The sequence below is a fragment of the Labeo rohita genome, chromosome 3 (genome assembly GCF_022985175.1).
Source record: "Labeo rohita strain BAU-BD-2019 chromosome 3, IGBB_LRoh.1.0, whole genome shotgun sequence".
Lineage (NCBI taxonomy): Eukaryota > Metazoa > Chordata > Actinopteri > Cypriniformes > Cyprinidae > Labeo > Labeo rohita.
The window spans coordinates 15,296,010-15,313,679 of NC_066871.1; the positions used below are offsets into that span (position 1 = coordinate 15,296,010).

Here is a 17,670-nt window from a genome sequence, read left to right on the forward strand (position 1 = left end):
ATTTGAGTATAGGTGGTTTAAATGAAGAACTTACTGACCACTTCACCATTTCGTTTCCCTTTTTTTTTTTTTTTTGACATTATTTTGTTGTGACATATTTGCTGTATTTTGAGTGTGAGTGTATTTGTCACAGTGGTTTCATTTGTGTGATTTTCTTTAACATGGAATGCATTATGAGTGTTTGGTCCTAATGTTCATCTTAGATTTACCATCAACCTTGGTCTAGTTGAATTAATGATATAAGTGGTGTCTGGTATTTAAATATATTTTTTTAATCAATAACTTTAGTAAACTTCGTACTTCGGCTTCCAGTTTATTTATTTAAACTACTGTGTGGGGATAAATTCACAGTTCTTCTACTTATATGCTAGTAGGAGTAGCGAAGTCATACATTTAAACATCTCATAGCAATTGGTTACATATGAAACAACTCATACAGGAACATTTTTTGCCCCATTATATATGCCCCATTATATATGCCCCAAGAGTTGTTGCCCTGCATCGTATTTGTCAACAGTCAACTGTATGAAATATAAAATGATGTATAGGTCTGAGGGCAGGGTCAGTGCGTTAACTTCATTAAAATATTTTAGTCACGTTATTTTTTCATAACAAATGAATTCAGTTAACACATTAATGATTTTATTTTTATTTTTATTATTATTTTATTAAATGTAATTTTAAATTATTTTTATAATGATATTATACTCCAAATAAGAAACTAAATCTGCCAGCAGGTGGCGATAAATGCCTTTATTCATTCATTTAAACGGCTGATTCATTCAGGAAAGAAGGAAATGACTCTTCATGAATTGGTCATTGAATCATTGATTCACACGATTTGTTCAAAACGTGGATTCATTCAGAAGCCAAACACTGCTGTGTTGATCGGAGATGAGCAACAATTCTGCTATGGCTTCAAAGGTAATATGTTCTCTGCAAAATTGAGCAAAAACACATAAAATTGTGTTCAAAATATTAACACAATATCAACTTCTTATTTACAGAACTGTTGAATAAATCACATTTAAACTGATAGGTTGGGACAAAATCAGCACTTGAGTAATTTTGCTCTTGCTGCTGGTGTGATATTCCTTATCATATGATGTAAACATGAGACAAAAACACAAACACATTTGCACCAATATCTTGAATTTTAGAGCATAACTGCATTTATAGAGTTGTTTTTTGGGTGCGGGGCCAGCACGTTAACTGTGTTAAAATATTAATATATATATATATATATATGTAAAACCCAACAAACTGGGTCAAAATAACCCATCGTGTGTTCTGTTCAATATTTACCCAGCGTGGGGTTTGTAAATAACCCAGAAATGGTTGTTTTTAATTTAACCTTTTTTTTTAAATATAATGTGGCAGTTAAGGGCAGCTAATATAAAGTGGGACCGTAAATTTACATTTTTTTAATAATTATATAATACTCTTTTGTGAGTTGATGCATCTTGTTAGATCTTTGTTTTTAAAATGATCACATTTACCAGTACTATCAACCAGGACATACAGCATGACCTACATTGCTGTCCAAAGCAGTGCAAACAGGGGACTTCAGTTTGGCCTTTATAGTTTGACCTTTAGAGTCATCTCTGTATCTCACAGCCGTGAGATTTAAACTCTGTGTCACTTTGCAAAACCCCAAACTGAATCACTCCTGGTGATTTTAAGAGTACAGATTTCAAAAGACAGCAGCGTTTGATCTGTCGCTGTGTTTGTGACCCATCTGACTTGATTTTACAAACACATGCGACACATAATTGAGTGGGCCGAGTTTCATTGCTCTGATGTCTGTTCCCAACACATCTGCTGGAATTCCTTTGCTCCATTTCCTCTGGACACAGTGTCCTATACGTCTTGCTTTACATCCTTCCTTCTATAATCAGTTCTGAGAAGTGTTTCTATTATGTCTTCTGTGTTGACAGGCATTGCGAGGTCCACCAGTGGCAGGCTGAGGAGGCCAGAGCGCGGAGAGGCGACGAGTCCTACCGGTACTGGTTCTAGTAAGTGGAAACATTCACATGCAGATTTGCTGTTGTGCCTTATTGTGATACACTACAGATCAGTGGTTCTTCAAAAACGTCTAGCAGTAATAAGGTCTTGGACAGGAAGGAAAAACGCAAAATGGAAAAATGCAATGCAAACAATGAAATGCATCCAAGCATGCATGCATAGTGCAACAAAATGAATACTTTTAAAAGGAGGAGAAATCTCTGTTAGTGTTGATGATGTCAAAAGCTGTGCGTCCAATCAAACTGGACAGTATTTTTGTAGAAGCAGACAAAGTTATGTGACATGAAACCATGGACAAACCTATCTAAGAAAAAAATATGATCCAGACTACATTAGATACAGGTCATAAATGAATCATTTGTTAAAATATATACAAATAAATGCTTAAACAATTACTTTTTAGATTAGTGGTAGATTGAGAAGCACAGAATATTGGGCTGCAACATTGCAGACACACACAAACAGACAGACAAAACAGATCTATAGATCTTAATGAATCTATAAAAAATTGCTTATGACAGTTCAAGGCTAAATCAACAAAAAAACATTAACAACATTTTTGTTGTTTTCAAACAACTGTACGATAAACAATGTTGGTATTGTGTTGGTGATGTCCAGTGAAATATGGACATATGGAACCAGTAAAGAACATGTCATGCTAGTTAATGATAAATAGACCCAAATGTGTGTTTCTGTAAAGAGTAATTGGGTTTTTAAATGTGTGTGCGTGTGTCCTGGGGGACAGAGGTTACAGCAGCTGTCTGTTCGGCTTGTTTTCTGTGTAAGAAGGTTAAATATATCTAGTGAGAGAGAAAAACCACAAAGAGCAACACGGTTGTTTTGCATCTGTTGGCGCATTTTTGGAAGCGCTGTCTCGCAGTGGACAAAGCAATTGATTTCTGATGTTTACATTTGTGGAAATCGTCTTCGCATATATGTGGTTGCATGAGCCTTCACACCTTGTGCGTGTATGTGTGAGTGTGTGTTGTGATAATCTCACCACTGAAGCATCCTCTCGCAGCGGGAAGCGCAGTCTGCTTTTGCACTGTCAGCGCGTCTGCATATGGGGGCTGGTTGGAGATCCAGAGATCTGCTTGACAAACTCACAAACAAAGCATACACATAAACATATGTTCACAGATGACGCACTGAGGAGAAAGAATGCTAATTAAAGCAAATGTTTGTTTGTGTGCTGTCCAGGCGGTCTTACATTTCAAACCTTAGTTTTACTCTTACATAAAACACAAAACCGATTTCCTCAGACTGTGCGTGTGTGTGAGTTTTTGTGGTTATAGGTATGTGCATGTGCGTGTGTGTTTTTGGTGTGCTCATGTGTCAGCCATCAGACAACATAAAAAAAAAACGTAGAAAAGAGGCATAAACATAACTGTAATACTAATTTTAGAAAAATATCAAATTACATTTTTTTGTCAAGTTTGCATTTAAAACTTCCTAATTACGAAAATGTGACACAGTAACATTTTTCTTCACTGCATAGATATGTTCTACTGCATAAAATATTAAAATTTGAAATTCACAATATGTACCGTATACTTTATAAATAAATAAATAAATAAGTAAATATCTATTTGTTATTTCGCATAGCAAATTTGGCCATGGTGAGATTATGAGTTTTTCTGACAAACTGTTAACTTTTAAATGGCCTCAGGCATGTGGATCCATTTATGGTTTTAAGAATATGTATCGTTTGTGTTGACTTTTGGTCACTGACTTGCTGTAGAAAATGTCAACATGTTCCGCCTTATGTTATGCACTAAACAAACATGACATGTTGTTGGTTAGGAAATACGTCCTGTCGTCTGTCAGACGAAACAGAGTCTGAACGACTGCTGAAAACAAGAAATATTCAGCTAATGTGTGTGTGTGAGATGCCAGGAGTCCTTGAAACTGTATTTAAAGCACACTGTGTTAAATATCTTTGATTGCTTCAGTGTTATGCTAAGAACTACATTCTGTGACCATATATATTCTGGCATATGATTAGAAAAAAAAACCCTAAAAAGTATCTTATGATAATGACTATTATTTTACAACCCCAAGTTGGGACGTTTTGTAAAATGCCGTAAAATCAAGAATATGTTATATGTTCATTCTCTTTAACCTTTATTTCATTGACTAAAGTACAAAGATAAAATCTCCAATGTTTTTACTGGCCAACTTTATTTTGTAAATATAACCAAATTTTGATTTTCATGGCTGCAACACACTACAAAAAAGTTGGTAGAGAGACAAAGTAAAAGTGAAAAAGTTACAGAATATCCAAATTAAACTGTTTTGAAACAGTTCACAGTAAGCAGGTGAAATAGAAATAGGTGAGAATATCATGTTTTGTTATAAAAGGAGCATTTCAGCCTTTGCAAGCAAAGTTGGATCATGTCTCATTATTTTGTGCCAAAATCCATGATCAAGTGTCAAAAAAAAAAAAAAAAAAAAAAAAAAAAAATCAAAAATCACATTTGTTAATAGAAAATCACAAAGAATTTGTTTTTCACCAACTACCTCATATAATATTGTGAAAAGATTCAGGGAATCCAGAGAAATGTGAGTCTGTGTAGGGCAAGGCGTCCTACCTTAGGTGAATGTGGATGACCTTTAAGCCCTGAGAAGGCATTGCATAAGAAACTGTCATGCTGCGGTGTTAAAAACAGCCAGTCAAGACAGTGCCAGGTCTTATTCTACATGTGCTACAACAGTGTGGTTTCATAGGCACAAACTGAATGTGCTAGACTTGCCTGCCTGCAGTCCAGATCTGTCTCCTTTTGAAAATGAATGACCAGTCATGAAAAGAAGAATCAGACAACGAGCATCACAGACTGCTGAGCATGTGAAGGTTTTTTTTTTTTATCAAGCCAGATTGGACAAGAGCAGCTTTTTCAGTGTACTGAAGCCTCTCCTCCAAGGACATCTATATTTACAGAACTGTGCGGAAGCCTTGCACCATAATTATTTTCACCAACAAATCTGTTGCTGTAGTGTGTCAGTAGGAAATATCAGTTTATATTTTTAAACATTCATTTTGCCATTATTTGTAATAAACCAGTGAGTTTTTTTGTATGCACAAAGAGCCTGACAACAGCCAGATCTGATCTCATCTCATCATCATTCAGTCTGTCTGGAATGACATGAAGAAACAGAACAAACTGAGACAGACTAAATCCAGAAGAACCTTGGGAACGTCTCCAAGATGTTTAAAAAAAACCTTCCTGGAAAGCTACCTGAATAACTATGCATAAGTGTACCTGATTTGATTAAGTTAACTGATAAATAAAATCTTTTTATGCCATTATTTTTAAAAGCGCCCTCACTTTACAACATTTTTACGCAAGTGCTCAAAACTTTTCACAGTACTGTGGCTTTGTAGGAAGGTTTCTTCAAGCATTTTTTTAGACATTGCCACAGTTCTTTTTGTGTTTAGTCTGTCTCAGATTTTTTTCTGAATCTTCATGTAATCGCAGATGGACTGGATGATAGTGAGATCAGATCTACTGGCAGTTGTCAGACTCCTTGTGCAACCAAAAATCTCACTGGATTATTACAATAAATGGCAAAAGAAATGTATACTGACACAGTATTTCCTACTGACACACTACAGCACAAGATAGAAATAACTGGCTTAAAACCATTCTTTGTTGCTGAAAATACTAATGGCAGCTGTTGCGATTTAATAAATCGCACCACCTGCCGAGTAACAGTGTTTCATAAACTAGTCAGCGCTGATTTTTACTCACATTTGGGCTTGGCAAGTGTCCATTTTGGAATTGTTCAAGGCCATTTCACAATTTATGTGGGTCATACTGCTCAGGTCAAAAAATATGTAAATTTGTATGAATACAGAAACTCAAACACTCTTAAGAAAAGTCCATAAAAATACGGCCCAATGTCTACCTGATCTCACTAAAGGGGATATTGGAATGCCCATTTTCCACAAGTTAATATGATTCTTTAAGGTCTTAATGAAAAGTCTATAATATACTTTGGTTAAAAATTCTCAATGGTAGTGTAAAACAACACTCTTTTTACCTTGCCAAAATCAGCTCTGCAAAAATCATCCCATTCTGGTCGAGGCTGCTTTAAATGCAAATGAGCTCTGCTTGCCCCGCCCCTCTCTACTCTCTGTGGAGTGACGAGCCTGTTTACTTTAGTTGCATTTAGCCGCTAAACTTGAAACACATTATTAGAAAAGAAGATCGCAAAGATTCAGAAAAAAACCCTTATACTCACTGCTGTAAGTGAAGCTGGATCATGAATGATTCACACAAACATAGACTATATAGGATATATGTAGATCCGGAGGCGCATTCCCTTCACAAACAAACGTAATCCACTGCATCTTCAGCGGCTCAGATGTCGGGAGTAAATGACGACCACTATGTTCATTATTACATCCAGCAACACAACACCTCAATCACTCAATTCTTGTCTAACTTACATTCCTGGTCCGGCATCAAAACAAGGAGGTTGGACTGTTACAACTGATCTGAGGTAAAACATTCATGTCAATCAACTATTGTGGGAGCGCCATCTGAGAATGGCTTGATCTGAAAAAGGGAATATTATTTTTACAGATTAATTAAAAACCACTGCATGGATTTTTATCATTATAGGGTAGATTTGTAAATACACTGCCAACACACATTAATGTTCAAACAACATGTAAAAGTGAACTTAGCATCCGATGACCCCTCTAAGAAAACATACCTGTGGAAACATTTTTCACAAGGCACAAAATACGTGCCAATAAGTACATATCCCCCCTCGTATAAACAAACATAGTTGCTAACTGTCTTACAATGACAGCTGGCAGTGTGAAAAGTGTTTTTAAAAAAATTGAATATATATAAGACTTTAAAATAAATATAAATAAAATACAGATCATAATGCAAACAGGAGAAGCCTCATGTTATGGTCGTCAAGATCGCAATTACAACATCCCAGATCAACACTGTTCATGTAGTGCAGTGTAAGATTAAACTAATTTACATTTAACCAGTTTAATATGGAGAGGCAATGAAATGTAGACATTTGTTTATGTGTTTTTGACCTGAACTTTACATGGTGTGAAAACAGTTTGCGTTTTAGGTTTCTACGTTAGCATAGACTTAGTAACTTTAACGTTAGCTAGTTTTAGTCAGAGATACCTTGCTGAAGCACAAGATGACATTAACGTTCTGCTTGAATGGATAAAAATTGTAACTTAACGAGAGTATGACAAGACTTTTTTTCTTCATTGGGATTGGGGTTGAATGCTTAGGGACATTTTGCTCTGTTTTGGCTGGGTTTAGGAAATATCCTATATTTGCCTATCCTCTCAAGATACCTGCACCCTTAAAAATAAAGGTGCTTTAAAAGGTTCACAGCGATGCCATAGAAGAACCATTTTTGGTTCCACAAAGAACCATTCAGTTAAAGGTTCAGTCAAACCATCTCTTTCTTGCCTTTTTATAATCTGAAGAACCTTTCTACAAAGAACCTTTTAAGAAACAGAAAGGTTCTTCACATGTTAAAGGTTCTTTATGGAACCATTTAGACAAAAAATGTTCTTCTATGACATTGTGAAGCACCTTTATTTGTAATGAGTGTGGAATCAGTGTTACAATTATCCTAAGACCCATTTTTATAGTAAAAACATCATCAAACGAATGAAAGCTTCAGATCTTCCAGTGTTTCTCCATGGCGCTGAAACCTAAAGATGTCTGAGTTCCGTTCCCCGTGCAACTGATACTCAACTGCCATTGGCTCATCTGGTCAGAATTGGACTTAGGATGTGGAATCCTTGGGTACGAATCCTCCAAAAAACATGACTGAAAAAGCTGAAAGATGAGAGATCAAAAAACAAGCCAAAACAGCATGCTTGCATTTGCGTTTTTACGTCACATTCACTTTTGTTCATGCTATTGGGTAGCTTTAGGTGTAGTGCAGTTGGTACATTTTAAAAAAAAAAAACGTCACAGAGCATTAGAGTTACAGCACCACTCAATGGACATTTCAAGTCAGAACTGCGGTGACACGTACAAAACCAACGTCACATAAAACGTACCATATGCACGTTGGACATTTCGCATTGAATATATCACATAACATACTTGGTGGTACGTATTTCGCATCTTGCGAAAAAGTTCCCACAGGTACGTTTTAGTCATGAGATCAGGTTGCCCAATGTACTGAGTTAATACTAAGTAATTCTCAGTATTGATTTAGTACAGGTGTTTTACCCGTATTTTGAGTTACGCATTTAACATCCAGCGAAATGTAGTGTTTTAGGTTTGAAGGTCTGTACATTTTATGTAAAAAGTACTGATAATCTTCTGCCAGAATATTAACCTTTTTTTCATACAAATTCTTCACATCCCTAATTATTTTTTAGCTATTACTTTCAATTATTTACTAATCAAGCCTATCACTGAAGACCACATTTTTGAGTATTTTAAACAGCGTTGTTGATCTGTTAACCTATATGAGTGAAACAGAGTGTGTCGTATGCTGCTAGCAAAGCCTTTTGCTACAGTTAAAACTGTGACACAACCTCCTTTTGAGGTCTATGAAATGTCATGTGTTTGGGAATTTAAGGCTGTGAGTCTGGCAGTGGGTGTAGATCTATGAACTCTCTCATAGAGGCAGTATTGTTCCTGTGTTAAGAGGCCTGAGGAGAGAATGCTTTACAAATCACAAGATATCTGTCAGCTCAATACATTGGCATTTGCTGATCAACTGTATTGCATTTGCTTTGTTTTCTGTATTATATACACATCAGTATGAATAGGTCATTCAATTAGAGTACAATACTCTTTTGCATCCTGGGTGCCTGATCTGGGCCGGTGTACTTCTTCACACATATGTAGGCTCGTCTCCCAGCTGTCTGCTCGCCAGACGACCCTACGACCCCCCCCAGAAGAAAAAGCCAAAGGTCATTCCCACTTCCTGAGCAAAGATCATCCTGAATCCAAATGCTTTCAGACAAGAGGTCTGCATTTGCTCTCCTTGAGCAACACAAAGGAAAACTAAGGAATCTGCGTTGTGTGTCTTGGCCGTACTTGAAATTAGGAGCGGCAGGCAGCGTATGAAAATGTTTGTCTACGGTCTGAGTCAGTGTTCAGATGTTTGTTTTCGATCACAGGGGTGTGGTGTCGGTCACGTCTATCTCCTCGGCCCTTTCTCTCGTGACTCACCAGAGCCCTGAAGAAAATCAGAGGGCAGTCCAGGATTCCTCAAGCTGCTGAGAGGAGAGATATTTTGGGAAGAAACGCTCATATCACATGGCCTTGGGTTTCCATCTCACACACAATGCTGCCTCAGTGTCAGAGGAAGGAGAGAGAGAGACGGAAACAAAAGAAAGGACAATAAAAGCAAAAAGCAAGAGCGCTCCATATGATCAGCACATGGGCATGCCGTAATTCTGCATCCGCTCATTATTACAGCACACGGAAGACATTAAATCAAGAAGATTGGGGTAGAGTTAAAGAGAGAGGAGGAGAGAGAGAGAGAGCGGGAGGGAGGGAAAAGCCAAAGGAGAGCAAGGGAAAGCAAACAAGGAGGAGAAAGAGTTGGTGCGCTGGGAGAGAAAGAGGAAGTCCAACAAAAAAAGGCTGGAGGAGAGACAGGCTACATGTGGCAGAGGAGGGTGTGCGCTTAGCCATGGAGGGGGACAAAATCGCAGGTAAGAGACCGGCACGCCACCATCGGGACACTTCTCAAAGTCTATCTTCCGCTTTTTGTTGCTCTGTGAGATTTCGGTGGCAGTGTTTTTGGCTGTAGCGTGGATCTGTGACTTATGGAGACTTGAGTCGGATGCAAAAAACTTGCCTCTTTACACATTTTGCGGTTTAAATCGAGCTCGTTTAGCTTCTTTTATGACTTTTCCAGTGGACAAAGCATTTACACTGTACTACTTTTGTCCCTGGTGGCGTTGGTGCTGCAGAGCAGTGTGCGTTTGTAAGATTTTCCGTTGACAGGGCTGGATTTTCCATAGGCTTTGACTGGAAGAGGGAACCCGCTCATCAGGCTGTGACAACAGCCAATAAATAGAGCTGTGTGTGTGGATGAAATGCTCTGTGTCATTGCTGTGGTGTGCTCTGCACTGTCAGCACACAGGCTTTTTGTAAATGTGTCAGGGACTTTGAGAGTTTCTAGAGGCCAGAAAATAACAGTGCCTGTGCTTCAGCTGTACAGCAAAAAGAAGAAAAAAAAAAGTTAATACAGTGTATAATACGAGTCTTTACCCTTTATCTGAGTTGACACACCTGGTGCCCTGAGAGCCAGTGCCAGAATAAATACATGAGGAATGACCCTTATGATCTCTATGATCTCACAGCAGAAGGTCCCAGATCACTTCTGAAATAGTTAGCCATCAGTCCAGCTGGGTCTATAATGGATTTAGCAGGAACCGGGGAAGAGAAAAGCAACTAATCGGCATGATCTTAGTAGTAATCATAGGTATTTGTATAATATAATATAATAATGAATGAAATGCATCAAAATTAAACTTCCAATTTATGCTTTTTAGCACACATTTGTATCAAAATACAGGAACTACACCAACACAGAGCCAATGATATTCTTAGTGCATAATGCCAGGTACATTAGAAAGCTAGCCAAGGAAAAACGCTAGACAAGAGGTGAAATGCAAATATGAGAATTGTGTGTGTGTGTGTATAAGTGCCTTTGTTTAAGGTTGTGGAGTGGTTGAGTGCTTACAGAAGAGGTGTGTCTTTAGATGCTTTCTGAAAATTGTTCGGCAAATCATTTGACCATAGAGGAGCAGAGATGGTGAAGCTTTTGGAAACTGAGTGACTTGCTGTGAAACAGTACAACTTTAGAAATGTGCAAATGTTACTAATGCTTTTAGGTTTTTAAGATTAATAGATTTAATGGGTTGATTTATATTGTATTTGATCAGTGAAATGAAATATGTTGAATAAATGAAAGGTGTCACTTTTGTTTAACAAATGTGCCTAATTTCGAAGGATTAAATTCACTTTAAAGGATTTGATGACTTTACTCAAGCCTAAACTATAAATTATTTAAATAAATGACTGAATCAGTATTCAGAAGCCATACTAAGTAAATTGTATAATATTGTGGCTAAAGAGACTGCACTTATCTGCATTTTATATTTATGTATCAATGGTTTGTGGTGGTATACTGAAACAAGGAGATAAAGCCCTCAAAGTGTTTTTTTCTTTCTTTTTCTTTTTTTCTTTCTTTTTTTTAAAAAAATCAAATGTAAATTCATGTCCCAGTCATACTGTCTTATTTTAATAAACGTTACTTATACTACCAGAAAAAGAAAAAAAAAACAGTTCTATTTTATAATTTTACATCAACAGTATAATCAATATCAATATCATCACTAACAACACCGTAACGTTTTAAACAATATTTTTTATTTTTTGACCTTATGTTTAACTATTCTTTTTAATCGTTAACTTTTAACTATTTTTAAAGTTTCTGATCATATCAGTCATCAAAGCTTGGTAAATATTGGTCACAGACACAGAGATTTACTTTAAATTTCACCAAGCTGATTACTCATGAAAAACTCCCACAGATCATGTTTTCATGACATTTTAAGTCTCATTTTGACGTAACAAAGTGGTTACATCTTACAACATTAAACTGTTCATTCAGACAAGAGGTGGGATTTAATCGCATGAACCAATCACAGCCAATCATAACCAGTCATATCAAATCATATTGCAATGGAGGCATTGCCTCCCTCATGTGACTTTCCCCCATTCATTCTCAATTACCCCATCATCAAACCCAACGCACGCTTTAGGGTGTCTGTTACAATTCAATGGACTCGTGTCGGCACCCATAGTCTTGTGGTTAGTGCATCGACATATAGCGCAGCTGTGCTTATGGTGACCCAAGCTCAAATCCTGTCTCGAGGTCCTTTGCCAATCCTGCTCCCCTCTCTTCTCCCAGTACTTTCCTGCCTCCACTGTCCTCTCAGAATAAAGGTGTACAAAGCCCATAAATATAACTTAAAAACAATAATAATAATAATTCAATGGACTCAGGGGAGGCGAGAGAGATGCGGACTCCCGCTGTAACTTTACTGCTGTCGCTGTCGGACAATGTTTCTTTAGAAAAATTAGTGATTAATACACTTTCTAATGCAATATCTTGTAATATTGGCATTGTTTTATTTGTGTACTGTGTTTTGTTTTCTCATCCAATTTTGTGAGAATATATATATATATATATATATATATATATATATATACATATGATAATCAGGATATGGTTAGGTTTAGGGGTAGGGCTCAAAAGTATCTATAAAATAGTAAACATACATTTATACATCAAATAAATGTTTGTACTCATATGACGTCAGTACGTCTATTTTGTGCAGTGAAGTGTATAACACACAAAAAATATGTGTATACATTATGCATGAATATCTACAAATGAGATCAGGCTGGACAAAGAATAGTCTTTACCCAAAGTGGACGCACCATTGTACATTGATGGTAATACCATTGTACTTTTTTGTTAGTGGAAAGCTAGAGTAGTGTAAGAGCAGAGCTGAATGAACAAGTTCATTTATATCATTGAATCAGGCCTGTGTAGATGGATGAACAGACCAAAAGAGAGAGAGAGAGAAAGAGAGAGAATGAGAGAGACAGAGAGAGAGACACTAAGAGGGATGGAAAACAGGAAGTGGTGAATAAGAGAAATAATGTGAGAATGAGTCTGCGTATGCTCTTTAATTTAACAAAGATGTGAGGGATAAAAGTGCGGTATGTTTAATAGGTCACTCTGTCTTCGGGTCTAAGGTCACAAAGCATTTTCACAACCCATGTTTTTGTCCACTGAAACTTTTGTGGATAGCGTGGGTGAAAGTCAACCAGAGTACAAAACATTTCTAAGGAAATATGTCAGATTGTAGAATCATTCTCATTTGTGTCAAACAAAAAAAAAACATCTCCACTGACAAATATGTGCGATGACAGAAATATTCAAGACTATGCACAGGCGTCTGAGTAACCGTAATGCATTGGTCACAGCATTTAACTGCAAACTATTCCTTGAATACATGCAAACACTTGAGCCACTTCCTCAAAAAGCAACATATTTTTATCATGCATCACTTAACAGAAAACAACGAACTTGACAGACTTTGTGGCTTCCGTTCTGTCTTTTATATTTTGGTCAAAAAAGAGAAAACAACAGCAGTGAACACCATAAAGAATGACAGGGTTCACAGCCATTCATAAGTCAAACAATGAAATATAACGACATGATTGATCTCTGAGGGATGGTGTCAGGTCTAGTCTTGTCTAGAAACAGCAACTCCTGCTGTATTTTGACTCACTGAACGTGTTCTGTGTTGGTCAACACTGTGCTTTTTCTTTCTAATTTCTCTCCCTCTTCCTGTTTTTCATAATTTTTCAAGCACTGCTAAAAACACTTCTCAGTGATGACTCAAAAGTCAATTTTTAAATCGATTAATCAGAATTACCCAAACAGAAAACGCCTGTGCCTGGCAAATACGAAATTAAGACTGAATCTGTCATTTTAATTACTTTAAATAAGATCTTTGTTCTCAATTTGCACTATGAGACATAATTAAAGAGAGTTTTCTAAGAGACATAATTTTCAAATGTTTTTACATTGGCAGCAAAACTCTCCTTTTTTAATGTTTCAATTCTAGTTTAGACACGTAAACACATGCAAAAACATCTCTTTTTTGCAAATTAACTCTGACTTTCAAAATTAGACAACCAATAGATCATCTAAATGTCACAGTGCATTGAAAACCTCAATAAAAAAAAAAAATGAGTTAAAGCATGATGACCTCATATCCTGTGGATCACATTCATTGGTTTAGTGTGCAGCGTTACCGCAATTTTAGGCTAAACACCTCTCAGTATAGTCAATATCTTAAATATCATATACTCTGAGGATTTAGTACTACATCAGTATATATATAATCCTTTAATCTTATTATTTATTCTCTGATTAAATTATACATATGCCAAGGGTGTTAAAACCTTTTGGACTAACAATCTTTCTTCTCTGTCAGCAGCCAAAAGGCAGCAGGCGTTGTCCGCAGAACCACACATGTAACATCATGTACTATATAAAAATCCTTCACACAAGGCCGAAACAGGAAGAGAGACGCAAAACCTGTAAATTAAAGTAACAAGAACCTTCAGCAGGACCCCTTCTGTGTGTGCATGTTTAAAAAGGAAAAAAATATAGACGGCCTTCCTGTTTACACGCAAACACTGCTAAAGGTAGCACACATGCATTTAGAAAGCTTTGATCGTGGTGTGAAGTGAACTGGCAACTATGGCCACTTTGTAGCACACATGTGCGTGTGTGAAAGCTAATGTATAAATAAAAGGGGAAAGTTGCATTCAAAATGCACTTTACATGCCTAAAAAACTTCTGGCTGGATTTATGTGCCTTTTGAGAACAGTTACAGGTCCTTGAACATTCTCCTGCTCTTCTATTCTCACCTTGCATGCAAAGAAACACACTGAAAGAGTAAATCTGAGTGGACTCCCTTGGTGTGAGGGACCTTGTCCAGATGTTGCTGGAGAGTGTAATGGGGTCCTGGGAGACACTAGTGCAGATAGCCTGACTGGTGATCTGAGGCAGTGTGTAAACATGCAGAGGCGCGGGGAGGAGGAGAAGGACACTGCAACTGTGCTTAGCTCCTAAATTCAGAGCTCTACAGAAAATTTATACAGAGCTGGAGAATTAGCAACACAAATGTAATGTAGATCATATGCCACTTACAGGTCCCACCTAAATAGAAGCTAAAACTCAAGTGATTGTTTACATTTTCCAGTGTCAGGGATCTTTCTCTTTCTCTCTCTGTGGTATGTCAGGGTGAAATGAGTTATGGCTTCTGACAGCATTTGTTTACAGAAGCCTCTCTCTCAGCCTGGTACAGCTTGCTATGCGCTCAGTAACATGTGAGATAGCATCGTCTGAAGAAGGAATTGTGCCGGTGTTAATTATTTTATATTATTTTTTTACATGCAAGAGTTGATGCTAGAATTGAGACTGGCATTATTAAACAAGTGTTAAATTCCACAACTGTTTGTGCATATTGTGTGTGTTACAGCGACATCTAGTGGCTATAAGGCTCTTTTTAATTTTATGAATGACCAATTTTTGGGTTTTTTTTTTTTTTTTGTGTATGGTGGTGTGTGAACCTGTCCAGAATTATGTACGTCACAGACCACAGTTAAATTACGCAGCCAGCATTTTGAAAAAGTAGTTAGCTACAAGCTAATAAACAGTAGCGTCAGAAATACAGTAAAAACACTGTAATAATATTGTGAAATGTTATTTCGATTTAAAATAACTGTTTTCTATTTTAATACAGTTTTAATACACAAAGCTGAATTTTCAGTACCCTGCCGAAAAAAAAAAAACTGCAAAAACCAGCCTAAGCTGGTTGGCTGGTTTTAGCTGGTCATCCAGGCTGGTCTTAGCTGGTCAGCAGGCTGGTTTTAGATGGGTTTTGGCCACTTCCTTGGCTCGCCAGGCTGGTCTTAGCTGGTCAGGCTGGGAGACAACCATCTAAAACCAGCTTGACCAGCTAAGACCAGCCAACCAGCCTAGGCTGGTTTAAACTGTTTTTTTCAGCAGGGTAGTCATTAATTCAGTCTTCAGTGTCACATGATCCTTCAGAAATCATTCTAATATGCTGATTTGCTGCTTAAGCAGCATTTTTTAAATTATTATCAATGTTGAAAACAGTTGTGCTTCTTAATATGTTTGTGAAAAAATATTTTGGTTAAAAATATTTAGAACATTTATAACATTCTAAGTGTCTTTACTGAAGCTTTTGATCAATTTAATGCATCCTTTTTTTTTTTTTTTTTTTTTTAACTTTCTGTTATCAGAAACACTTTTAAATTTTGCTACAAAAAAGACCTATACAGTAGTATATTGTTGTCGAATCGGGAATATAACTTAAAGGGATAGTTCACCCAAAAAAAAAAAAAAAATCTGTCATCAATTACTCATCCCCATATTGTTCCGACCCAAAAAGGTAGTAAAGACATCATTAAAATAGTCCATGTGACATCAGTGGTTCAACCGTAATGTCATAAAGCTAAGGGAATACTTTTTGTGCACAAACAAAACAAAAATAACGACTTTATTCAGCAATTTCTTCTCTTCCGTGTCAGTCTTCGACGCATGTTTATGAGAGTACAACGTCACATGCGTGTGGACGTGAACGCACATCAAAGACATTGCTGTCTATGTACGGTAGCTCTCGGATTTAATCAAAAATATCTTAATTTGTGTTCTGAAGATGAACGAAGGTCAGGTTTGGATGAGGTAATTAACAACATTAATAAAGAGTAATTAATGACAGAATTTTCATTTTTTAGGTGAACTGTCCCTTTAAGAAAATGAGGAAGAAATGCTCCTTTCTAAGTAATCCTTCTGACTAATAAGCAAATTAGTTAGGACTTCTGAGTGTACATTACTTCATCAAATTAATATTCATGAGTCCATCTGACAAGGTTAATCGTATGTCCCTTCTGAAACTTTTCTGATCATTCCTATACCTCTAACAGCCTCTCTTCCATCTCCTCCCTTACCGGATTTGTGGTGTGTGTATATGTGTGTTTGCAAGTCTGTATACAGAAGGCCTGGTGTTTGCATTAGACATGCCTGAAGAGCTGTGAAATCTGCTGTATGATTAGTCACATACAGCTTGACTTTCCTGTTTTTGTAGGCTCTGGCCCACGACACTTTAGACCTCGTAACACATAACCCTGCATCTCATAGCGTTTCCCAACAGTCAGAGAGATTTCCGTCAAAAAACCCAACAAACCAGTCACACAGCACCATATCTGCAGTTAGCAGATCGAATCTGTAAACAAAACCAGCTCTTCAACTGTAGCCAGGGTTGATAATGTCTGAATGAAATGCAAACGTGTTAAGCAGAGGTGCGGGCAAACGTGCAGCCCTGATGGAGTCCGAGCTGTAGATGAGGTCACTGATTTATGACACCCCACGGCCTCAGCTCGTCCTCCCCTCTGCTACGAGGAGCGCTGGTGGCCTCAGGCTCAAATTCAGGAAACTACTGGGGAAGCCGCAAGCGCAGACGTGCTCTCCTCAGGGATTGTGATGAAATATGTACCGCCGCTGCCCTCCACTTCTCGCACGGACCGAACTCTTCTGAACTTCTCCACCCACGTCACACAATCTGAATGAGGTTAATCTAGAAATACTCACGCTATCTCTTTTAGGATTGCAAAAGAGCCTAGTTTCAGCACGTTCTGGTTGGAAAGTAAAACTGAGCACTGACTCACGTTAGAAGCCAAACGACTCGGTCAGAGTGAGAGAGGGAGGAGAGAGGGAAGGAGTGAGAGAGTGAAAGAGAGAGCGAGTGGGGGTGGGGGGTTGTCATCGGTTTCTCATTCTGAGGTCTGCTGCGTTTAGAGAGCTGGAGGAAGTGGGAAAAACTCAGTTGGTCCTTTAAGAAAGTCGTGGGCTTGGATCTGGGGACCGCTCCGATCGCCTTCTCTTTTTTCCTCCCCCTGTTACCTCCTAATTTGGGATTTGTTTGGGAGCTGGAGAGCACAAAGTCTGTGAGACTTTCGCCTTGCTGGGAAAGGTTGCTTTGATCCCGCAGAGTCAGCT

General features: G+C 37.6%; 1 protein-coding gene across 1 annotated transcript in view; it reads left to right on the forward strand.

The window, feature by feature from the left end:
- septin9a (septin 9a) overlaps positions 1-17,670 on the forward strand; it is a 108,535-nt gene that overhangs the window by 14,383 nt on the left and 76,482 nt on the right. Inside the window, 1 exon segment of the mRNA XM_051101245.1 lies at positions 1,938-2,015. Within this exon segment, the coding sequence (XP_050957202.1) occupies positions 1,938-2,015 (78 nt within the window).